General features: G+C 42.1%; 2 protein-coding genes across 2 annotated transcripts in view; both read left to right on the forward strand.

The window, feature by feature from the left end:
* Positions 1-14,164, forward strand: part of efs (embryonal Fyn-associated substrate) — a 27,028-nt gene extending 12,864 nt beyond the window's left edge. The window contains exons 6-8 of the mRNA XM_060936139.1: positions 5,337-5,411; positions 7,023-7,280; positions 13,061-14,164. Of these exons, the coding sequence (XP_060792122.1) occupies positions 5,337-5,411; positions 7,023-7,280; positions 13,061-13,243 (516 nt within the window). The 3' untranslated portion in view covers positions 13,244-14,164. The remainder of the gene's footprint in view (positions 1-5,336; positions 5,412-7,022; positions 7,281-13,060) is intronic.
* A 5,949-nt stretch (positions 14,165-20,113) lies between these two features.
* The window catches only part of acin1b (apoptotic chromatin condensation inducer 1b), a 93,196-nt gene continuing 88,021 nt past the window's right edge, over positions 20,114-25,288 (forward strand). The window contains exon 1 of the mRNA XM_060936344.1: positions 20,114-20,272. Coding sequence (XP_060792327.1) covers positions 20,135-20,272 — 138 coding nt within the window. The 5' untranslated portion in view covers positions 20,114-20,134. The remainder of the gene's footprint in view (positions 20,273-25,288) is intronic.

The raw sequence follows: 25,288 nt of genomic DNA on the forward strand, positions 1-25,288 counted from the left end.
TGTCACGTTCCCAAATGCTGTATCACAACAGTTTCATCCGTCTCTCTCTTTCACCAGTCACTGAAATCCGGTTTATCTCTTTCCTGGCAAGGGATGTTACTGTGTGAAAATTCACGGTTTTGTAATCTAGATATCATGTCATGACATGTTCTTCTTTCTTAGGACAACATTATAAATTATCATCCATACAAGACACTTTTTCAATGGAATAGTAACATCTTCTATTCCCTTCTGGCAGGTTTCATTCATTTGGTTTGATAGCATGCAATATTGTTCGCATATCGCTTATCCTACGTGTATTACGTCACTCTACCCAATGGAGAATGAGCATGGATTATGATATTGCATGATTGTCAAAACAACATGACGTCACATGTCGGAACTGATTCGAATATTCAGCGAGAGAGTTTTCTACTGCGCATGCACAGAAGCATTTCTTCGTTCGCCGGCGGCGCCCGCAGTAAACTGTCACAGTGAATTGAAAATGCCATAAGATAGATATTACACATAAAACGTCCACGATGGCAAGTGACTGTCGAATATGTATGTATTATAATAATAATAATAATAATATTGGCTGACTTTTTTTCACGGTATATCAGATATATTCCATTCAGCTAGCATGATATTGAATGAGTCGAAGACAACGGAATATATCTGATTTATTCTATCCACATTCACTGGATATGAGCAATTGCGCGCTCTGATTGGCTACTCTATTACTAGGATATCAGCTCATATACTGTTACCCCTTTTCCACCAAATCAGTTCCAGGGCTGGTTCGGGGCTGGTGCTGGTTCACAACTCGTTCAACTTGCGAGCCAGCTGAGAACCAGTTTGCTTTTCCATAGCTCGCGGTGCTAAGGGAAGACACGTCATTACGTCGCTGTATACGTCAGTTACGTCGCTACGTTTGCATAAACCTTAGCGCGAATATTGAAGCAAAAACAACGCGGAAGAAGCAGCAGCAGCAACAACAACAATAATAATCATGGATGACTTCGCGTTTGTACAGCTGCTGCTTCTCGTCGCTTAAAAATGGCGATCTTTCGCGGTCTTGTTATTGTTGTCGGTCTTAACAACTCCGCCCCAGTGGTTCTTTCCTCTGGCCCAGCAGAGAGTTGGTGCTAGCCTGGAACCGGTTTTTCTGGCCCCAGAGCCAGTTCTTTGTCAGTGGAAACAGAAAACCCGGTTCCAAACTAAGCACTGGCCCCGAACCAGCCCTGGAACTGCTTTGGTGGAAAAGGGGCATGTGAGTAGAGAAAAACAAAATGGCCGAGCGTGTTACTGAACCAACTGAGGACGAAATAAAAACAAACTCGAAAACAAAATCCTAAAAAATACACAAACAAAAGCAACAAAATATGGAATGAAATTATTTCATGGTGAGAAAGTGTCTTTTATTTTTCAAGAACTGTTATTATTATAGCATTTTTCACAAATTGCTACTGTCATTTCACCAGTTTGTTTACATTCTAAGCAGAAATGAATTTGTCGGACATTTTGTATAAAGTTTTTATTTATCAAATTTGCAAAAATATAAAAATAAAAATGCTCTGTTTTTCAAAATCCATTGAATGTGGAGAGAATTAAACAGCTATTCCACTCAATCTCGTCATACATGGCTTATAGCCGACTCGGTGCTATGCGCCTCATCGGCTATCAGCTCATGTATGACTCGATTTCGTGGAATAACTGTTAAATATCATTAGAAACTGAAAATGAGAGTGGCTGTGAGAAAAGGCAGCACAGTAAGCCAAAAAAAAAAAAAAATCCGGACACGCCGGACTGAAATAAATGATTTTGTTTAGTTGTTGTCATCAGTGGTATTTTGTTCTCTGTGCTTGATAGCCATCATGCATGATAAAATCATGCAAAGCGTGATAGTAGGGGTAGTAGTGTAATTTGTTTACAGCAGTAACAGATTACACAGGCAAGTGCATTTGAATTCAGCGTGCAGAGAAGCTGGTCTTTTTTGTAGTATGAGAGAGTGCAGAGGGAGTTGTGAACCAAGGAACCACTGGAGTAAAGAACATGAAAAAAACACGCAAACAGTAATAGATAGACTTGCATTTTAATTTGTATTTCTTGACAAAGTCAGCAGCAAGGTAACTGTCTGGTCATACTCCTTGACTGTGAAACCGTGACACCGTAATAACCCTAGTCCTGACTACAGTCAACTGCTTTACTGATATCTACCTTTTTTTAAACCCTTCTGTTCTCATTGAAAGGAGAACTGAAGGCAGATTTTTTACAACCCCGATTCCAAAAAAGTTGGGACAAAGTACAAATTGTAAATAAAAATGGAATGCAATGATGTGGAAGTTTCAAAATTCCATATTTTATTCAGAATAGAACATAGATGGCATATCAAATGTTTAAACTGAGAAAATGTATCATTTAAAGAGAAAAATTAGGTGATTTTAAATTTCATGACAACAACACATCTCAAAAAAGTTGGGACAAGGCCATGTTTACCACTGTGAGACATCCCCTTTTCTCTTTACAACAGTCTGTAAACGTCTGGGGACTGAGGAGACAAGTTGCTCAAGTTTAGGGATAGGAATGTTAACCCATTCTTGTCTAATGTAGGATTCTAGTTGCTCAACTGTCTTAGGTCTTTTTTGTCGTATCTTCCGTTTTATGATGCGCCAAATGTTTTCTATGGGTGAAAGATCTGGACTGCAGGCTGGCCAGTTCAGTACCCGGACCCTTCTTCTACGCAGCCATGATGCTGTAATTGATGCAGTATGTGGTTTGGCATTGTCATGTTGGAAAATGCAAGGTCTTCCCTGAAAGAGACGTCGTCTGGATGGGAGCATATGTTGCTCTAGAACCTGGATATACCTTTCAGCATTGATGGTGTCTTTCCAGATGTGTAAGCTGCCCATGCCACACACACTAATGCAACCCCATACCATCAGAGGTGCAGGCTTCTGAACTGAGCGCTGATAACAACTTGGGTCGTCCTTCTCCTCTTTAGTCCGAATGACACGGCGTCCCTGATTTCCATAAAGAACTTCAAATTTTGATTCGTCTGACCACAGAACAGTTTTCCACTTTGCCACAGTCCAGTCCATTTTAAATGAGCCTTGACCCAGAGAAGACGTCTGCGCTTCTGGATCATGTTTAGATACGGCTTCTTCTTTGAACTATAGAGTTTTAGCTGGCGACGGCGGATGGCACGGTGAATTGTGTTCACAGATAATGTTCTCTGGAAATATTCCTGAGCCCATTTTGTGATTTCCAATACAGAAGCATGCCTGTATGTGATGCAGTGCCGTCTAAGGGCCCAAAGATCACGGGCACCCAGTATGGTTTTCCGGCCTTTACCCTTACGCACAGAGATTCTTCCAGATTCTCTGAATCTTTTGATGATATTATGCACTGGAGATGATGATATGTTCAAACTCTTTGCAATTTTACACTGTCGAACTCCTTTCTGATATTGCTCCACTATTTGTCGGCGCAGAATGAGGGGGATTGGTGATCCTCTTCCCATCTTTACTTCTGAGAGCCGCTGCCACTCCAAGATGCTCTTTTTATACCCAGTCATGTTAATGACCTATTGCCAATTGACCTAATGAGTTGCAATTTGGTCCTCCAGCTGTTCCTTTTTTGTACCTTTAACTTTTCCAGCCTCTTATTGCCCCGTCCCAACTTTTTTGAGATGTGTTGCTGTCATGAAATTTCAAATGAGCCAATATTTGGCATGAAATTTCAAAATGTCTCACTTTCGACATTTGATATGTTGTCTATGTTCTATTGTGAATATAATATCAGTTTTTGAGATTTGTAAATTATTGCATTCCGTTTTTATTTACAATTTGTACTTTGTCCCAACTTTTTTGGAATCGGGGTTGTATGATCAAAATTCTATCTCATTTTATTAAATATAGGAATGCATTTCTGACAGCTATTTTGTCACTGCTGTAGCAAGTTATGAGTGTTTGAAATATGCTCTGTAATATATCAGTCCGTATGTCAAAGCAATGGCCATAAACGAGATTCATTGAGACCTGTGCGAGACATCGTAGGACGGAAGTAAAACGTACAGCGGAAATCAAAGTGACCGACATCTGCCCACATTGTCAAAAGACGCGTCGAATGCTGATGTAATCAAGCCGGAAGTTTTGTTTGTTTTGATAGCAATCAGGAAAGTTTGAAAAAAGTAGGCAGTAATCGTCACTCGTTTTTGTGCAATATTTTGTTTGGAAAACAGTTTTCAAAATGGCGGCACTGACACCTGGCTGACACTTCACGTTTCGAAGTCTCGCACAAGTCTCGTGAAGATCGCGCGGATAAGCGACGCCTGCCGTGGACCAAACAAACTAAATTCAACACGGCTAAAAACTGAACAGGCCGATAAGTATAATATTTAATTGCAATTAGTTACCAGTACGAGTCACGATATAAGGTTACTAAAACTGAAAACGTAATTGAATAACATTAATTAAGAAATAAAGCAAGTTTAAAAATGACTTTGGTTCTCATTTAAAGGGCTTATGCTACCCGTAATACTTCAGATAGAACTTGCTAACAGTGATTTGATCCTAGAATATGTACTGTGTGCTGTCCGTTGTGATTCAGTGTATATGTAAATCTAGAATAACCTGGTGGAGTTTCTGTGTCCATTTCCAAAAGCATTAGATTATTTGTGAAAGCATGAGAAATGATGTAAGATTGTAAGGTGGTGACATCATTTCCTATGTGACATTAGCGTTCAACATTAGTGTTTCGGAGCTGCAAGGTCTGTATCTTGTGCTTGCCATCTTATGCAATGTTTTCCGTTGTACTTGATGATGCTGTTACCAGAATATTTTACAGTTCAGGAGAAAAGTCATTTCTAATACACAGCTCTTTTTTTTTTTTTTTAACTCAAAACGTCAGTTGTCTGACTTGAGTCATGTAATGAAACATGATGAAGCTGTAAGGATTGCATTTGGCCAATCAGTGACCTTCACTATTTCAAGCTCCAGGTATATGATAGTTGTTCAGTACTCATAGTGTCCTGATAAGAATGGTAACAACATTCAGCCCAGGAACTTACAGTATGACTCATTTAGCAACGTAAATAATAACAAAATTTGGGATTATGGATTTTTAAGCATACTGTGCCATATCACACTATGGGATATGAGAGATTTTGTGTGTCCTTTTTCATAAATATTTTTTACATTGTTTATAATTAGGAAGACGGTAAGATATGTTGGGTGACACAAAATATATGTTAGTTGTATTTCTGCCCGGAAAGTTAATTACATGGGTGTTTGTCATGCTCTGGTTGAGTAGTTTGTGTTACATTAACTGAGCTCTGATTCTGTGTCCTAAACCAGGGAAAGCCCGAGCCGCCTCCTGACTCACAGGTTGAAACTGGCACTTCACAGGTCATCCCTACAAATGATACCAGAGTGAGCGACAACACACACACACACACACACACACACACACACAGAGAGTACATATATATCTCTAGTACCTAGTGAACGTTTTGTATTTGCGGAACCCAGCTCTGTTGTCAATGATTTACTGAGACACTTTTCCCTCTCTTAGTTCCCTCTGGTTTCTCTGGGTTGTTCTCATAAACGATGAAATTTAGGCTAAAGATTAATTGTCTCTTCTCGTCTCATTATCTCTAGCCGCTTTATCCTGTTCTGCAGGGTCGCAGGCAAGCTGGAGCCTATCCCAGCTGACTACGGGCGAAAGGCGGGGTACACCCTGGACAAGTCGCCAGGTCATCACAGGGCTGACACATAGACACAGACAACCATTCACACCAATTTAGAGTCACCAGTTAACCTAACCTGCATGTCTTTGGACTGTGGGGGAAACCGGAGCACCCGGAGGAGACCCACGCGGACACGGGGAGAACATGCAAACTCCGCACAGAAAGGCCCTTGCCGGCCACGGGGCTCGAACCCGGACCTTCTTGCTGTGAGGCAACAGCGCTAACCACTACACCACCGTACCGCCCCAAGATTAATTGTCATACGCATAATTATAATTAACCATTTTTAAATTGCCTGTATTGTTGACTTAATATCACTTACAGTTTAAAGATATTACAAAACAGCGTACACGTCATCAGTAATCATAACCGTTATATAATTAAAGCTATACTGCCTTTCAGATTTTTCAAGTTTAGGTCATAAAAAGAATTTTCCCCGACACCCAATTATTTTTGTTTCGTGGACCGAAAGCTACTGAGTTCGAATCACAGACTTCCAATTTTATCAGGTTTTTTAAAAATAGAACAATTAATGAATTTAGGGCCATGTGGCCTTAAATTCTCCTCTATTTTTTTCCTGCTTCACCATGACCCAGTTCAAGATACTACGTCATGCATGACATGGTGGGCTTTCCCCATTCGTGCAAGGCATTGTGGGATACAAATTTGAAACAGGAGAGAAAAATGGAGGACGTGAGTGTGTGAATGAAACCTGAAAGACCGACTACAGTAACGGAAAGCGAGAAGAAAAGACGTTATGTTACCAGAATATTTTACAGTTCAGGAGAAAAGTCATTTCTAATATACAGAATATATAGATTATATACCAAGGAAAGGAAATGCAGGACCAAACTAATAAATATCGGCAGTCAGCGAGCACCTCGGTGTGATCAGCTGTTCGTTTAGCGATAGAATGATGTAGCTGTCAGTGTACGGTCAAAGGTAAACCTGCGCATGCTCTCACGGACTTCCTCTGTCTGCTTGACTGTGCGCAGCGAGCGATTTCATGCACATTATTTGCTCGGGAATCGCCTCAAATTAAATAACTTCCCAGCCACAGAATGGCCTGATATTTTTTGAGATATTACAGAAATAATCATATATCACAATGACCGAATTTCAGAGGGAACTAAATTTCACCGATTTTATGAAATGGAAAGGTTTAATAAACATGATGTTCATTGAGTACTTGTAGGTATACTGAAACAAATGTTTGTGGAATCTGCTAATTATAGTTCCCTCAACTAAATGAGATTAGGTGATTATGTAATAATTGCTCCCTTTTTCTCTGTAGTTGAGTCCCTCTCCTCCTCTTCCCGTCTCTCTGTCTCTCGAGGACTCCGAGCTTCTGTCCTTCTACTCATCCCAAAGCCTGTCTCACCTCTCCTGCCTGGCTGACGCCATCGACTCCCTGTTCAGTAGCGTTCAGGGAAATCAGCCGCCGCGGATCTTTGTTTCCAGGGGAAAGAGTCTCATCGTGACGGCGCATAAGCTCGTTTTTATTGGAGACACGCTTGCTCGTCTCCTCAGCTCTACTGACCTCAGGGCAAAGGTGGGCCTACGTGTAGAATCACACTGTTGAGGCAGGGTCATGCTAGATTTCAGGTTGTTAATAAATGAATGAATAACTGTTAGCTGTACAAAAATTAAGTATTAAGTGTCTGTTGTTTACTTGTGGCTGGATTTTGAATTGTCATCATCGATAACTTGTAAGGAGGGGCAGATTTACTTGATGGATGATGGCCAGTGTGTGACTTAAGACAACCATCTGTGAATAGTTTGGGGGGGGGTGCATGCATGCGAGTGTACATGTGTGTCCACAAGAATTGAGTAAGCAGCATAACGCTGTTCTTAAAGGAGTAGTTCAGCCAAAAAAATAAACCTCTAAACATTTTTCTTACCCTAGTTCTAGTCAGTCAGCAAATTTGCTTTTTCAGCTTTGTTCTGGAGCTATAAAACTTTTTTTTTTAAACGTGAACTTTGTCAGTGATTTTAGGTTTATATCATATTACTGAGACAATCAATCTCTTTTGAGGCAAATGTGTCATAATTTAGCTATAGACCCCTTTCACTGACGTCGCCTGAAACCGGAAGTAAACAGACCCTGCGCCATTTTGGAAGACCAACAAACTCGTGATTAGGGGGAAATAACGGCAGCGGTATGTGAACCCACGAGAATAAAGTGGAGTGGCAAACGACTTAAACAAATCTGAGCTGTTTTATTTATGATTTATTGGCCCAACAGTAGACTTGAAAGAAACCTGTGTGAGACTTGGCAAAAAACTGTGGATATAATGGATAAGTCTGTGCATGATCTGTGGACACTTTGAGGTAAGCAAACGCAAGAAATTCAGATTTAAAACATGCTAAATTGGCCCCAAGTTGATAACTGTATGAGGAGCAAGCCTCCCAGACTTCTACAATTTAATAATAATAATAATTTAGGATGGTTTGGGGCTTGCTCGCTGCTGCCAGGTTGGTTGTTGAGTAGCCTGACTGTTTGTTTTTTTTTTTCTTGCGTGTGGTATCATTGTTGACGCGAGGTTGTTTTTTGAACATGCCAATGCGGACACGATTTCCCCTGATGAGTTATGACTTCAGACGCGATGCGTGTGTGGAGTCCGCGTGATATGTGCGTAAGATAGGCTTCTCATGTGTTTGGAGATCCGCGCTCCGAGACAAGCGCAAGGCTTCTCATGTGTTTGGAGATCCGCGCTCCGAGACAAGCGCAAGCGCCCCCCCCCCCCCCAAGGGAAAAAAAGGGACCCCCCGAAAATATCGGCATAGTTCGAACACTGAGTGTAGGCACTGGGTGTAAACAACAAATAGTTTACAATGTCTGGGTAGCAAACAGATGGCAGAATTGGTGTCCGGTCCTCCTTATGTTTCCATTCTCCCTTGCCCCGAGTCTTATCATATGGGTCAAACCCATCAATCACAGCCAGTTTCTCCACATACCGTGCCCTTTCTGCAGCTGGTAATGTACTCACATAACCAGAATTATCATCCATCGTGTCACTTTATTCTCGCTCGTACTTTGTTTTATATTGTGAGTGCATGTACTTGGTCTTCCAATATGGCGCCTAACAAAATCTCACGGCGCGGTGACGTCATGTGAAAGGGGTCTATTCAGTTTGTACAGTGCTGAACTGGAGGCTATAATATGGTGGCCCATAAGTACAAAACAGACCAACAAACCAAAAAACACCACAGTAAATCAGAAGTCAGTGCTCACACAGCCATACAACGAGAAACCAGACTCATTTATAATTAGCTAAGTTGCTCTTCATGAGAACTATCTTCCAACAAAACAATCAGAATCAAAATCCATTGACAAGTCAAGGAGGAGTAGCGATTCTTGTGAATTATGGACAGACAGACGGACGACGGGCGCCGTGTGATGGCAAAAGTTCATTGGCCTATGGCTGTGTGAGCTACAGTGGTGCTTGAAAGTTTGTGAACCCTTTAGAATGTTCTATATTTCTGCATAAATATGACCTAAAACATCATCAGATTTTCACACAAGTCCTAAAAGTAGATAAAGAGAACCCAGTTAAACAAATGAGACAAAAATATTATACTTGGTCATTTATTTATTGAGGAAAATGATCCGATGTTACATATCTGTGAGTGGCAAAAGTATGTGAACCTCTAGGATTAGCAGTTAATTTGAAGGTGAAATTAGAGTCAGGTGTTTTCAATCAATGGGATGACAATCAGGTGTGAATGGGCACCCTGTTTTATTTAAAGAACAGGGATCTATCAAAGTCTGATCTTCACAACACATGTTTGTGGAAGTGTATCATGGCACGAACAAAGGAGGTTTCTGAGGACCTCGGAAAAAGCATTGTTGATGCTCATCAGTTTGGAAAAGGTTACAAAACCATCTCAAAAGACACAGGAAAATTATAAGTCAGCCATAACAGATCATTGTAAAAGGGAAAATCATATTATGGACTGGGGGAATGCCAGAGTCATCCGCACAGAAGATGATAAACATCAGCGCTGGATCAGGGAGGCCATGGAGATCCGTAAGCGAAGCCCGAGGACCATCAACCGGGATGAGGGAGCATACATGCTCTCCCATACCTGGAGTGCCATCTTGCAGGGGACGAACTGACAGTAGAAGGCGTGACCGACCTGTCAATCCAGACAGGAAGGCCACGCCTTCGGAAACATCAGCTGATAAAAGATGCGTCACCAATAACATCCGGTGACACTCTGAGGAAGACGACAGTTGTACGTTGAAACATGTCAGGTAAACAAACCCAAAAACTAGATGTCTGATAAAAAAGGAAAAAAAAAACTAACTACATCTCAAAAGAGTTTGGACTCCACCAATCCACAGTCAGACAGATTGTGTACAAATGGAGGAAATTTAAGACCATTGTTACCCTCCCCAGGAGTGGTCGACCAACAAAGATCACTCCAAGAGCAAGGTGTGTAATAGTCGGCAAGGACACAAAGGACCCCAGGGTAACTTCTAAGCAACTGAAGGCCTCTCTCACATTGGCTAATGTTAATGTTCATGGGTCCACCATCAGGAGAACACTGAACAACAATGGTGTGCATGGCAGGGTTGCAAGGAGAAAGCCACTAATCTCCAAAAAGAACACTGCTGCTCGTCTGCAGTTTGCTAAAGATCACGTGGACAAGCCAGAAGGCTATTGGAAAAATGTTTTGTGGACGGATGAGACCAAAATAGAACTTTTTGGTTTAAATGAGAAGCGTTATGTTTGGAGAAAGGAAAACACTGCATTCCAGCATAAGAACCTTTTATCCCATCTGTGAAACGTAGTGGTGGTAGTATCATGGTTTGGGCCTGTATGACCTAAAACATCATCAGATTTTCAAACAAGTCCTAAAAGTAGATAAAGAGAACCCAGTTAAACAAATGAGGCAAAAATATTATACTTGGTCATTTATTTATTGAGGAAAATGATCCAATATTACATATCTGTGAGTGGCAAAAGGATGTGACCCTTTACTTCCAGTATCTGGTGTGACCCCCTTGTGCAGCAATAACTGCAACTAAATGCAACTTTGCAGAAAATTCTAAAGGGTTCACAAACTTTCAAGCACCACTGTAAAACAGAGCAACAATACCAAAAAAACAACAGCAAAGTTGGAAACACACAACATCAAATTGAAACAGAAAGTGTAGGTACTTAATGAACATCACAAGGTCGTTGCTGATGGAATGTGGTATGTGGCTATGACAAAGAAAAAAGGTTGCATCTTTTCAGTCTGTTATCTAGTTCGCCTTGTGAAAACAGTTTAATCCAAAGTTAATGATTATAGTGGGGAGTGTTTCTTTCTTCTGAAGAACCTGACTTCCTTTCTCCAGGTTTTCAGCATTCACAGTCTCATATTAATGCTGTTACAGCATATCAGAAATAAGATCACATGAATGCTGTTGATAAAAATAAGCACAAATAAAAGCATCAGATTTATTTAGGTTCATGTTTCCTCTTACTGTAAACATCATCCAGCTTTCCACTTTGACGCGGTTTCCTGTAGCCAATCAGAAACGAGTATGTGATGGTCAGTAAGGACTTACCCTTTTCTGAATTCACTTTTGTGCTTTGTCATTTGTTGTGGTGCTTTTCATTTTGTAATTATGGCCCACTGTAGTATGAGCTTTCATTCCAATAAACAAACCTCAAACACACCACCCACGTCTTGCAGAGGTGGACAAAGTACCCAACTTCATTGCTTCAGTCAAAATACAGATCCCACTGGCCAAATGTTACTCCGATACAAGTGAAAGTTGTCCAGTCAAATTTTTACTTAAGTTAAAGTACTGAAGTATTTGCTTTTAATAACCCTTTGATGCACAACCTGGGTCAAAAGTGACCCGGCTGAGTTTTTATTTAAGCTGGGTTTGCTTATCTTGTGCATCAAAGGGGGAGCGCAGGTGGCCAAGTGGTTAGAGCGCTTGACCGCTAAGCGAACGGTCCCTGGTTCGAGCCTCGGCTCGACGGGGATCTGGGGCTCTCTCCCTGTCCACCCAGCAGTGAATGGGGACCTGGTGGAAACACTGGGGAAGTTAAAGGCGGCGAGGAAAGGAACTGGCCACCCTACCTCACTATGCCGATGGCCCAGGACAAGTGTGCTCTCTAACAGGCACTCCCCCAATGTACGAATCGTATATGGGACTCCCCTTTGCCCTTTGCATCAAAGGGTTAAAAATACTCAAGTATTAAACATAAATTGTCTATCAACGCATCGTTGTATTATTGCCACAACGCTTACAAAACCTAATGCCGTTACCAAAGACAGAAATGTGAATTCACAAAATGAACGCATGCTGTGCCGTCATGGCGGTTTAATGTTAAGCTAGCTAGTCAGTAAAACTCTACCTGACATGCTAGCGAACTCTTTTCAAACTCAAAATCATATTGGGTAGCTAATGCTAATAGAAAAGAAAGATTTCTACATTGTTTATTTGGCAAGATTATGCTGAAACATTTCTGAAAGGACTTCAGATAAGTTAACATTATTCATGTTAGCGTAACTCCGTTTTTACATGCCAACTTAGTGTCCAAGTTAACTAGCTATGTGTTAACGTTAGCCGTGGACAAGGCTACGGTAACTTGGTGGGCAAATCCATAGAAAGTCATTTGACTAACCAGACTGCATAGCTATTGCAACATTATCGCTAGCTCTAAAGCACAGACAACTTTGTTATAAGCTTTCTCTTGGAATAAAACATTTATGTACCTCAATATGCTTCCGAAGGTGGGGTGGGGGGGGTGGGGGTTTGTACGCCATGATGTGGTTCGTTTTCGGCAAACAAAGCAAACATTTAAAACGAAACGACTCTTTAATCCTTTCTGAAAACTGAAACATGGGTTCTAGGTATGCCCACGGGTGCGTGCGTTCCCCAGAAGAACCGCCTCCTTCCATTCTGCCATCAACTGATCAAGTTAAATAATGCTGCTGAGAAATCATTGAACTTGATTTTATCCAGTCTATGGACGTGACGTGACCCGAGTGATTACTGATCGGCTGTCTCAGTGTCACCTGCGAAAAAAACAATCACGTTTTAGAAAAGAAAAAAAAACAGCCACTTTCAAAGCTGCTTCATAGTAACAAGTAATGAGGACCTTGATAGAAATGTAGTGGAGTGAAAAGTACGATATTTGTCTTTCAAATGTAATGAAGTTAAAGTCATAAGTTTCCAAAGAAAATAATACTCACGTAAAGTGCTGATACTCAAAAAGTGTACTTAAGTACAGTATTCAAGTCAATGTACTTTGTTACTGTCCACCTCTGATGTCTTGGCTGATCTACATAACAACTGGCACACACTGTCCGCTGTGTCTCCAGGTCACCACCTCCAGTGGACGTCTCTGTCAGGCCCTGAAGTCTGTTGTCGTTGCCACCAAAGATGCAGCTCAGAATTACCCATCAGTCCAGGCTACACAGGAAATGGTGGACAGAGTGGCTGAGCTATCCCAGCATGCTGCTGGTTTCTCTGGGCTCCTTCAGCGACTAGCAGAAATATCTTGATGTCTTCGGTCTTTTTTTTTTTTTTCATGACAATGCCTTATTTGTAGTACATTTATTATTACACTTTGTTTCATTTATATGCAGAAAAGTTTCATGATTGTGTTTGATTCATCGCACTGGTACTCGGTGATTTGATGGTGAAGTGTTGAACTGTGCCTCGAGATGGTGTGTGTGTGTGTGTGTGTGTGTGTGTGTGTGTGTGTGTGTGTGTGTGTGTGTGTGTGTGTGTGTAAAAGTGGGAATGTACTGGTTTGTGATTTGTTTATCTTTTTTTGTGCCTAGCACACGTCATTGTGTCTTAATAACTTATTGATGGGTGCTCATTTTGGTGTGAGGACGTGTGTTGCACGCTTTGTAGTGGTTTCATTTTTGTATTGGTTTGCTGCAGTGGTCCATTGTACTGCCAGAAGGGTAACTCTTTAGGTATGCCATTGTTTTTTACATTTAAAAAAAAAGGTTACTGTGGATTTTTTTTTTTAATGCATAGCCTCAGTTTCACCTGCTTCAGTTTACGCCTTAAATCTCATGTTGCACGTCACACAAGCGCTTTCATAATCAATTCATATTGAGTACTGGTTAGAACACGTGTTCATGCAGAGAGCCAAGAAAGAACTCATGTTTTATTTTAAAGGGAGATGGGTGGCCCTCATAAAGCAGGGATTGTTTTTTTCTGTAATCATTTGTAATTTTGTCCTTTCCCACGACGGTGACTAAGTCTGAAACCTGTTCCTCGGGTTTTGCTCTTTCTTTCCTGTCTATTTCTCGTAACCTTCCATTTTTTTTTTTTTATCCCCATTTTCTCTCATTTTACCTCCTTAAGAACCAGTTCTGCATGTAAAGACAAAAGCATGTCCGTGAATGAATGCAGTTCTGGGAAAATACTCTCCACTATATTAAACAATAAACTATAAATTAAAAAAAGACACAAGCAGATATATTCCATGTGCAAACTTGTAATCTTTTCTCACAGGCATGTGTCATGCCTTTAACTGGAATTCAGACAATATATAATCAATCAGTTTATATTTAGAAATACTGGTGTGTGTATGTGTAAGAATGTAGTCAAGAACAATTCATAAGCATGCGTTTTACTTCACTTTCTGTGACGCATCCACAAGTCCAAACATGAGCCTGTTGCCTGTCTGTCCTGCACCCTCATGGTTACACACCTGTCCCCCATGGCTGATATACAGAGACGAGACACAATATTGGGATCTCTTCACATATATTCCATATGTTTTAATCTCATAATTTTCACTTTTCCCAGCAATGTGATGAAAAACGCCCTGTATTTTGTTTTCACTACCTTCTCAGTGTTATCGTTAAGCTCATGTACAGACATGTTGGTTGAGTTCAAAGTTACTTGTTATTGCCATTGTGTCAATAGCCATCTAGTACCTGAGAATAGTGCGGCTGTTACCTGTTCAAATAGACATGCAATATTGATATTCCTGCACGCGACTCAGAGCTATAACAAATAAGTGGCTTCTTGCAGGTCGAAAAGAGGAAAGCAAAGCAAGGAGCACAACATAATAGCAATTTACATTACACATTTGATTTCCTTTAACCTCTCTACAAGCGTATCAGGTTATCATTTCAGTCATGTATAAATGGACTAGCTGGCTATATATACTGTATAACCTGATTGAATCAAATCAAATGTTATATTTAAACAAATTATTTTGTTTAGGCCTGCATATAAATCTATCCATCCATAATCTGTAGCCGCTTATCCTGTTCTACAGGGTCGCAGGCAAGCTGGAGCCTATCCCAGCTGACTATAGGTGAGAGGTGGGGTACACCCTGGACAAGTCGCCAGGTCATCGCAGGGCTGACACAGAGACAAACAACCATTTACATTCACACCTACAGTCAATTTAGAGCCACCAATTAGCCTAACCTGCAATTGGACTGTGGGGGAAACTGGAGCACCTGGAGGAAACCCACAGGGAGAACATGCAAGCTCCTGGGCTCGAACCCAGGACCTTCTTGCTGTGAGGCAACAGTGCAAACCACTACGCCACCCCATACAAATCTAAACTCACTGTTTTGAAAAAGCAAAGTGCATCAGATTTTGTGTCTGCTAGGGACGTTTTTTTTTTTTTTTTTTTGCTCCTTTCACCCAGTAAGTATTTATTTCAATTTAGTTAGGCTAATAAAATGTTGAATTTGTCCATGCAAATTTAAGTTTGTCCATGCAAATTCAAGATTTAAGTTGTGTAAAAATGGTACCCAACAAGCAGTGATGTGAATTCATTTCTGGATCCTGTCTTTTGGAAATTAATAAGTTACATGGATATGAGTGGATAAATATTTATTTATTTTTTCACCAGAATTGCTGCACCATTGGTATAGTGAATAGACTGTGATCTCACAAATGTGAAAGAGCTCTTCCAAGGGGAAGTAGCTGTGGGAAAATTGAGAAGTGATTGCTAAAAGCAGTATTGTAATGCAAGGGTAGTCGTAAACACGCAAAGGCGAACAAAGCTCAGGTTTTTTTTTTCCTTGCACCACTTTCTGCCCTGTTTCACAGCGCCACCATGTGGACCAGACCGGTATTACAGTCTTACTGCACAGCCAATATCTGCAGCTCAGATTCAGAGCAGAAAAGAAAAAAGCTCTGGTTTAAAGTTTGATTACTTTACCCCTCTCTGCTTGTTTGTATCCATTCTCCTGAGTAATCTCATACTGAAAGGCTTGTATGTCAATCATAAATGCTCAAAAACTATTGAAAACTGTGTACTGCTTGTCTGAGATGGTCTTAAGGAAATCCTTCTCATTTTCATCGTCTTGATCGTTTTTATTTTACTAAATGTATGCATGCATGACTTTTTTTCCCTAAAATATCCATATCTGCACATGTAACCAGGGATGTCTCCATACAACAGATTAGTAATCAAATCATTACTGTAAAATTGTGGATTACTGTAAAATTGTGGAGATTTGCCCACTTTTTTTGTACCAGAATGTATTTTTTACACTCATTTCTTTTTTACTTTACAATTTCCTGGATGCTTAATGGAGCTTTACCTTCTCCCAGACTTGTCATAATGCAAATTTATTTCAAATACAGTTTTTGTTACAATGCATTTGTCTAAAAATGGTCATTGCTTCATACTTTGATTTGAATGCTAGTGAGTTTTCTTAAAAACAACAACAACAACAACAACGGTACATAAGTTGTTTTTGTTTTTACAGCAGGTAATCAGGGTGCGTTCAAGTTACCCTGTTTAACATTACATCGTTCTTCCAGTAGCCTAATATTGACTTGAAAACTGCTAAAAACATGAATCTAAATGTAAAGTAAACTTTAAAATGAAGATAAGTGGTTATGATAATAGCCTGGTGTTGTTATAGTGACCAATTCTCTATACGCCTATTTAGATCAAAAGGTGCAGGCTATCTGCTGGTACCTCGTATAGTGAAGGCTACATCAGGGGATCAGACAATTTTTTCTTACAAAGCCCCACATTTATGGAACAGCCTTCCAAGTAGTGTTCGAGAATCAGACACAGTCTCAGCGTTTAAGTCTAGGCTGAAAACATATCTGTTTAGTCAAGCCTTTTGTTAATGGTGTTTATGAGGTAAAGGTGTAGATCTGGAGGGTCCTCAGGCATAGAGTTTTGGTAAACTGGGATGTATGGATGCTGTCAGTCCCCCATTCGCCTGCTCACTTGAGTTTGTTGACGGTGTAGTGGCTGCTGCTTTATGTCCCGGGGCTCCCTCATGCCTGTGCTACCTTCTGGCTCTCCCCTTTTGGTTATGCTGTCATAGTTAGTTTTGCCGGAGTCCCTGCTTGTACTCAGTGCAATATGTATACTGTTCCTACTTATTCAGGTGACATTAGGCATACCTAACAACCTGTGTTTTCTCCCCCCCCCCCAAATCTGTCCCTCTGAGTTACATGTCAATCCTAAGATTGAGATGCTGACCTCTTCTGCTCCTTGGACCTGCCTGATCCATCCTGATGCCCTACGTCTGGCTGGAGTCTCATCCCATCGCTCCTGTTGAGGATGGCCCCATATGGACAGTCAAAAGTCACACTTGGAAGACGCTCTGGACGCTTACAGTAATGCTTGAGGACTACAGTTGACTTGCTAACTTTAGTACTGCAGTTGTCATGAACAGTTTTGCACTCAAGTTTCCATCAATGAAGAGTTTATAACATCAACGAAACTGATTTCATGTTAAAACTGTCCATGTTATAGTCTGTTGTCGCCCAAATGAGGATGGGTTCCCTTTTGAGTCTGGTTCCTCTCAAGGTTTCTTCTTCGTGTCGTCTGAGGGAGTTTTTCCTTGCCGCTGTCGCCATTGGCTTGCTCACTGGGGATATCCATCCATCCATTATCTGTAGCTGCTTATCCTATCCTACAGGGTCGCAGGCAAGCTGGAGCCTATCCCAGCTGACTATGGGCGAGAGGCGGGGTACACCCTGGACAAGTCATCACAGAGCTGACACGTAGACACTGACAACCATTCACACTCACATTCACACCTACGGTCAATTTAGAGCCAACAATTAACCTAACCTGCATGTCTTTGAACTGTGGGGCAAACCAGAGCACCTGGAGGAAACCCACACAGACACAGGGAGAACATGCAAATTCCACACAGAAAGGAGTTTGTTCTGAAGGTCCTCAGACATAGAGTGTTTTGGTAAACTGGAATGTATGGATGCTGTCAGTCCCCCACTCACTTGCTCACTCAAGTTTGTTGATGGTGTAGTGGCTGCTGCTTTATATCCCAAGGCTCCCTCATGCCTGTGTTACCTTCTGGCTCTCCCCTTTTAGTTATGCTGTCATAGTTAGTTGCCGGAGTCCCTGCCTGCACTCAGCGCAAAATGTATACTGTTCCTACTTATTCAGGTGACATTGGGCATACCAAACAACCTGTGTTTTCTCTCTCTTTCCCCCCCAATCTGTCCTTCTGAGTTACATGTCAATCCTGAGATCGAGATGCTGACCTCTTTCTGCTCCTTGGACCTGCCTGATCCATCCTGATGCCCTATGTCTGGCTAGAGTCTTATCATATCGCTCCTGTTGAGGACGGCCCCATACGGACAGTCGAAAGTCACACTTGGAAGACGCTCTGGACGCTTACAGTAATGCTTGAGGACTACAATTGACTTGCTAACTTTTGGACTGCGGTTGTCATGAACAGTTTTGCACTCGAGTTTCCATCAATGAAGAGTTTATAACATCAACGAAACTGATTTCATGTTAAAACTGTTCATGTTATAGTCTGTTGTCGCCCAAATGAGGATGGGTTCCCTTTTGAGTCTGGTTCCTCTCGAGGTTTCTTTTTCGTGTCGTCTGAGGGAGTTTTTCCTTGCCGCCGTTGCCATCGGCTTGCTTATTGGGGATATCCATCCATCCATCCATCCATTATCTGTAGCTGCTTATCCTGTCCTATAGGATCGCAGGCAAGCTGGAACCTATCCCAGCTGACTATGGGTGAGAGGCGGGGTACACCCTGGACAAGTCATCACAGGGCTGACAACCATTCGCACTCACGGTCAATTTAGAGCCACGAGTTAACCTAACCCTGCATGTCTTTGGACTGTGGGGGAAACCAGAGCACCTGGAGGAAACCCGTACATGCAAACTCCACACAGAAAGGCCCTGGGCTCGAACCCAGAACCTTCTTGCTGTGAGGTGACAGTTCTAACCACTACACCACCCTGTCACCTCACTGGGGATAGACTAGCTCATGTTTAAAGTCATTCAAATTCTATGAAGCTGCTTTGCGACAATGTTTATTGTTAAAAGCACTGTAGAAGGGGCGGCACGGTGGTGTAGTGGTTAGCGCTGTCGCCTCAAAGCCAATTTATGCTGACAACCCGGTCCTTGCAGACGGCGTCGCAGACAGTGTCTGCGTAGCCCCCCCACCTTCGCAGACGCTCTGCGTGCACCTCCCAAAATTTGTGACCACCGCAGAAGCCTCGCAGACAGCGTCGCAGACAAGAGGGCTCTGATTGGTCCACTCTACATCCGCTGTACACGCACTTCCGCTTCCCTACTTTCCCGGTTTGGTTTGTTTTCACGACCGCCATTTTTAAAAACACGAGTGAAGATGGAGCAGCACGAAGAGCGGTTGATCGAGGAAGTGAGGAAGTACGGACATCTATACGACTCCAGTTCTAGTCATTATAAGTAACCGGAGGATAAACACTCCACTAACCACACCCACCAACTACTCCTAGCGATTTCGTGACTTCGCGCCCCCTTGCGTTGTGGCGGTGAATAACATCGCGCACGCCTATTACTCCCCGCTCAACGATAAATTACAACTGTCTGCGAAAAGCTATCTGCGAAAGCCTTGTCGCAAGAGCATGCAGAGGCCTTCACAGCAAGAAGGTCCGGCGAGGGCCTTTCTGTGCGGAGTTTGCATGGTGTCCACGTGGGTTTCCTCCGGGTGCTCCGGTTTCCCCCACAGTCCAAAGACATGCAGGTTAGGTTAACCGGCGACTCTAAAGGTGTGAATGTGAGTGTGAATGGTTGTCTGTGTCTATGTGTCAGCCCTGTGACGACCTGGCGACTTGTCCAGGGTGTACCCCGCCTTTCGCCCGTAGTCAGCTGGGATTACTTGACTTGACAGTTTTCTCTTAAGGGGCTCTGGAGATGTTTAAGACACTTTTATTCAACAAATTGCTGCTTTATATTTCGATGTTATACTTGGTTACAAACCTAAATACATTCCCATACTCTTATTTCTAACACTGAAACTGTTTTCCTTTGTGAATGAATGGCGGACGCACACGATTGGCCACGCTGTTGTTGTTTGCACGCTGTTCGGCTTTTTCCGGAAATGTCCGTAGCGTGACGTCATCACGTAGCCAGCGTCGCGGCGACGACCCGAAGTTTGAGCGAGCGAGCCAAAGGGGGAAGCAAAATGGCGGAACTCGAAGATGTTACGCTAGATGGGAAACCGCTTCATTCGCTTCGTGTGGCGGATTTAAAAGCTGCCTTGGAGCAACGAGGATTGGCGAAAAGTGGGCAGAAAAATGCGCTCATCAAGCGACTAAAAGGGGTGAGTTTGGACGAAGGGTTTGGCTAAAAAAATAAAAAAGGAAAATGTCTGCTACTATCAAGTTCACTCGGAGACGCGAGCTGAGTGAGTGGCAGGCCAAGTATCGCTGCTTCGGAAGCGGGAATGCGCATTTAGTGGCTGTGCACTGCTCGAGCCGCTAGCGCTACTTAGCAGATGCTTGTTTAGCGTTGCGGCTTGAGATGTGCTGGTTTCCGCCAGGCCTTTGTGCGTTTTGTGGAGGAAAAGGCGGCCGTGGGATCCGGAGGTGAGTGAGTTGAGTTCGTGCCCGCGCCCTCGCGCTCTGGAGTGGGGGGAGGCGCGCGGATCGGGGGCGCGCACCGCTCTGTGTTGATGGATGAGCGGCTGACATTTGCTCCGGTAAACACTGATCGAGCGAGGATCAAAGTCATCAATTTAAGTTCCAGATAGCCAGCAAAGCAAATTAATTTCGAGGTGCAGGCTGAGTTGTCTTGGTGGAGATTAAATCCAGTTTGTTCTCACTAATCCGTGCAGGCTTATGAGACTGGGTCCAGTCTATAATTGGTCCGTTTTCTCAGGGAAAATAATCGAGTTTTGCTCCAGATGATTCAGGATGGTGTGGTTTATTTGTGAACACTTGGTTTAGACCACATTGTTTCAATAAAACAAACACGACGCGTTTCATTCACTTTTTGCATTTCTTCTGCAGTTGAAAATGGTGTTTATGTTCAGGGTGTGGAATGCTTTTGTCCTCAAAAGCACATTTTTGTCAACGACCTGTGAATTCACTTCACGTCACTTCGATCCTGTTATGAGTGGCTGAAAACTGCATGGACTGGTGCCACAAACACAGGCCCAAACCTCATACACAGCTAGACATGAGGCACGTTAAACCTGGTTTGGTCCAGCTTCAGACTAGTCTGGTTAACACAAGTGAAATATGGTCTGGAATCCACCGATTGAATTTCTCGTAGAGGACGTGTGGTTTACGATTGTCAACGGCCGTTTATTGGACGTTGCGAATGTCTATCATTTGGCGTATACATAGCCCATGACCAATCATGGCAGTTGTACCCGGTGACGTAGTTAGAGCGACGAAGAAAGACTGTAACGCCAAACGCTGTTGTTTTTTTAAAACGAACTTTCGCTCTAAACTATTCAGAACAGTGTCTAAAGCTTGATCGAAAGTTTGGTTCGTATCGCTCGCCGCCATGTTAAATGTGATCCGTAAACAGTCCCAAATAAACTACGAGCTTCGTTTGTCGAGTAGTACGCGTCACCGTCTTTCCACCCCTCCCCACTCTCTGATTGGCTCCCTAACTCAGGCAAGCCTTTAGACCATAGTTTCCATGCTGTCTTTTCAGATCGGAATGATTGTGCAAAGCAGCATGGGATTTCCCAGGCTAGCTTCAGACTTGGCCATGTGGAACACTTTTTGGTTTCACTTTGGATTTAGCTAAAGCCTCGGTCACGGCCGGCCGTACGTGCTCCTACGGCCGGTCTACGTGCAAGAAACGCACGGAGGGCACGCATGTGACGTGCTGGTTTTCGAGCCGTAGACTGGCTGCAGAGGTTCTTTGTCATGTCAGACAAACTCTACGGGCGCTTACGTTTTTTTCAGGTTGCAAGACAAACTTACAGCCAACGTGCGTCTTTCTCCACGAACAAAAAAAACGCAGCGATTTGGGAAGCGCCAAAAAATCGTACGTCCAGTTGTGACCTAAGGCCAGTATCTCACTGGGCTGTGACTAGTCAGAGACACAACAGTTGCGATAAAATATGCGAATTAGCGACAATTTTCACTTGGAATCACACTGAATTGATATTCGCATATTTTACCGCAATTGTTGTGTCTCCAAGCTGTCGCAGCCTGGCTTTCCCTCGGCAGGCAGGGAAGTAGAGGAAGCCTCACGGAAACTGACTCCAGAAGGGTTCGCGACGCATTTGCGGCTATTTTGAGAGAAATTTTGTCGCACAAATTTTTTGAACATGTTCAAAATTTCAGCGGCGAAGGAGCGCCCCGCCAATGTTTCAAGACACTTTTGAAACTCTCTCGCGAATGATGTTGGCAAGCTGTCACAGCCCAGTGAGATATCTGTAAATAACACATTTTATACTCCGAGTAGGAGTGTTCATAGCACAGGAACTGACCGCAGTGATGTTTGTTTACTTTGTGTGTAGAGATCAAATGTGTTTACGTGCATGCACACTTTTTTCTAGAAAAGGTTCGTCAGTGTCGCTCTGGATTTAAAGATTTTCTAAATGTTTTTGGCGGTTAAACACTTTTTCGAAAGTAGATAGCGATACCTAGAAGCTTTTTTGTTTCAAAAAATAAACTTCATTGACCGCTTCATCGAACAATTCATATGTTAGGCACATAAATGAAATGTGCACAATCAGTAATATTCTGGATATGTGTTGGAGCTGTACAGACTTTTATTCCTGAATTTCCCCGCTAACATAACTTCTGCCAAGTTGTTATTATTTATAGGCTGCTTGTTTTGAGTAGTTAAGGTTTGGATTAAACCTGTTTTTGCAGGTGTCTCCCATAACCCGGTACGGAAAGTATGAACCGGAACAATAATGTTACGTTTTCTACTTGGGGCGGCATGGCGGTGTCGTGGTTCGCACGGTCGCCTCGCAGCAAGAAGGTTCTGGGTTTGAGCCCAGCGGCTGGCGAGGGCGTTTCTGTGTGGAGTTTGCATGTTCTCCCCGTGTCTGTGTGGGTTTCCTCTGGGTGCTCTGGTTTCCCCCACAGTCCAAAGACATGCTGTTAGGTTAATATGGGACGGCCTTGGGCTGAGGTGCCCTTGAGCGAGGCACCTAACTCCCAACTGCTCCCCGGGTGCTGTTAGCATGGCTGCCCACTGATTTTTTGGCCATGCGATTTTTGGCGTTTCCCAAATCGCTGCGTTTTTTTTTTTTTTTTTTTTGTGGAGAAAGACGCACGTTGGCCGTAAGTTTGTCTTGCAACCTGAAAAAAACATAAGCGCCCGTAGAGTTTGTTTGACATGACAAAGAACCTCTGCGGCCAGTCTACGGCTCGAAAATCAGCACGTCACACGCCCACCCTCCGTGCGTTTCTTGCATTTTTTGCACGTAGACTGGCCGTAGGAGCACGTACGGCCGGTTGTGACCTAGGCTTATGTGTGTGCGCTCATTGTGCACGTGTGTGTTCACTGCTTCAGATGGGTTAAATACAGAGAGGATTTTCACAAGTGTGTGATGAATAAAGTTGTGCTTTCTTTCTTTCTAAATATTCACAGGTTTCATACTTGGACTCACTGTCATGCATTCTTTGATTATCCAGTATTATATCCCGTCACATTGTATTAACGTTATATTCACGATATTTTCAATCGAAATTGATCTAAAAGCCTGGAACTCCAATTACGGAATATACCTCGGCGTGTCGGTATTTTACATGGCATTGACCCCATGTGCTGTCGAGTATACAACTAAAGAATATATTTTGTTTTTCTTTTAACTTTATTTATCATACGTGACGGGACGGGTTCATCTATAAAGGCGGGATGACTGATGTAATTATCGATTAATAAAATGGTGGATGTGACGGATGTCTCTGTGAAACTGGAACAAAAAAGGTAAGATTATACATTATGTAAATAAATGTCACAAAAATGGTATTGCGGTACGGAACAGCATATAAAAACCCGGAAGGCAAATATAAAAAAAAATACATGACACCACATTAAAATATGTGACGGTACTGTTCTGTACTGGGTTATGGGAGATGTGTTTTTGCACATTCTCGGGCATAATGTACAGCTTGGACTTCAAAACAACCCATCCACATACCCCTTAAATATGTCCACTTTTCAAATTTGTATATTTTTAATTCTTCGTATTTTTTATTCTGTTAATATAACTACTTTTATCTTTTTTTATTATTCTGTCTTAACTATTCAAGCACCAATCACCAAAGTAAAATCCTTGTAAAGTTAAAGAATTAGAATCAAGTTTATTGCCAAGTACAACTAGCACTAATTGCACCTCGGATGACCCTCATAGGGTCCGTACTTGGCAATGAACTTGATTCTGATTCTGATTCTTCAAATGCTCAGGCACACAGACAAATAACTCTGAACGTTAACCCTGAGGTAGTGAATTGTGGTGTTTTGTGATTTCCAACACTAACACATGATGTGTGTGTGGTTTTTTTTTTTTAAATAATATCAAAAAACCCTTAACTCCACTTTGAAAGCCACTGTGTTAGAAAAATAAACATTTAAAAAAGGCTTTCGGCTCCTAGACTGCATAAGTGTATTGCTGTCACTCGAGAAAAAGAAAAACAGATCGGCATCCTGTTATAACAAAATATTTTAATGTTACTGCAGCATACGAATGTGTTATAACGAGAGACTTTTCAGTGACTGAACAATATACTATTTATCTTGTGCATATTTATTACAGTATCATCTACTGTGCTCAGTAACAGCAGAATCTCATCATGTCTCAACCCAAGCATAAACTAGAACTTAATCAAATTGTGTAACTGAGCCATATTTTTCAGTTTCTGTTCTCCGCGTATGGTTTCCTGATTCAAATATGAGTTTCATGTTCTAGTCTAACGATATAAATTGTCTTGTTAAGACATGAAGCTTTCTTGTTATAGCGTGATAATTACGTATGCCGTATTATGCCCTAATAACACGAAAATATCTTGGTAAAATGTGAAAAAAATCTCATCACAATAAACTTTTCACATTATATAACACTATACTGATAAATTTTTTTTCATTCTGGCATGGAAGCAATATGCATCAGGGTTCTCCAGAAAATCTGAATTAGCCGGCTTAAAAAAAAAAAAGTAGTATAGATGGCTCTGAAATTTGCCGTGGTGTGCCAAAGGCACGCTAATGCTAAAGGGGTCTGAGGGCATATATATATAAAATTAGTGCTGTCAAGCGATTTAAAATATTTAATCGCGATTAATGTCGCGACTGTCATAGTTAACTCGCGATTAATCGCAATTTAATCGCACATTTTTGTCACATGAAAAACCATTGTAATTCT

This window comes from Neoarius graeffei, chromosome 1, assembly GCF_027579695.1.
Source record: "Neoarius graeffei isolate fNeoGra1 chromosome 1, fNeoGra1.pri, whole genome shotgun sequence".
NCBI classification, from domain to species: domain Eukaryota; kingdom Metazoa; phylum Chordata; class Actinopteri; order Siluriformes; family Ariidae; genus Neoarius; species Neoarius graeffei.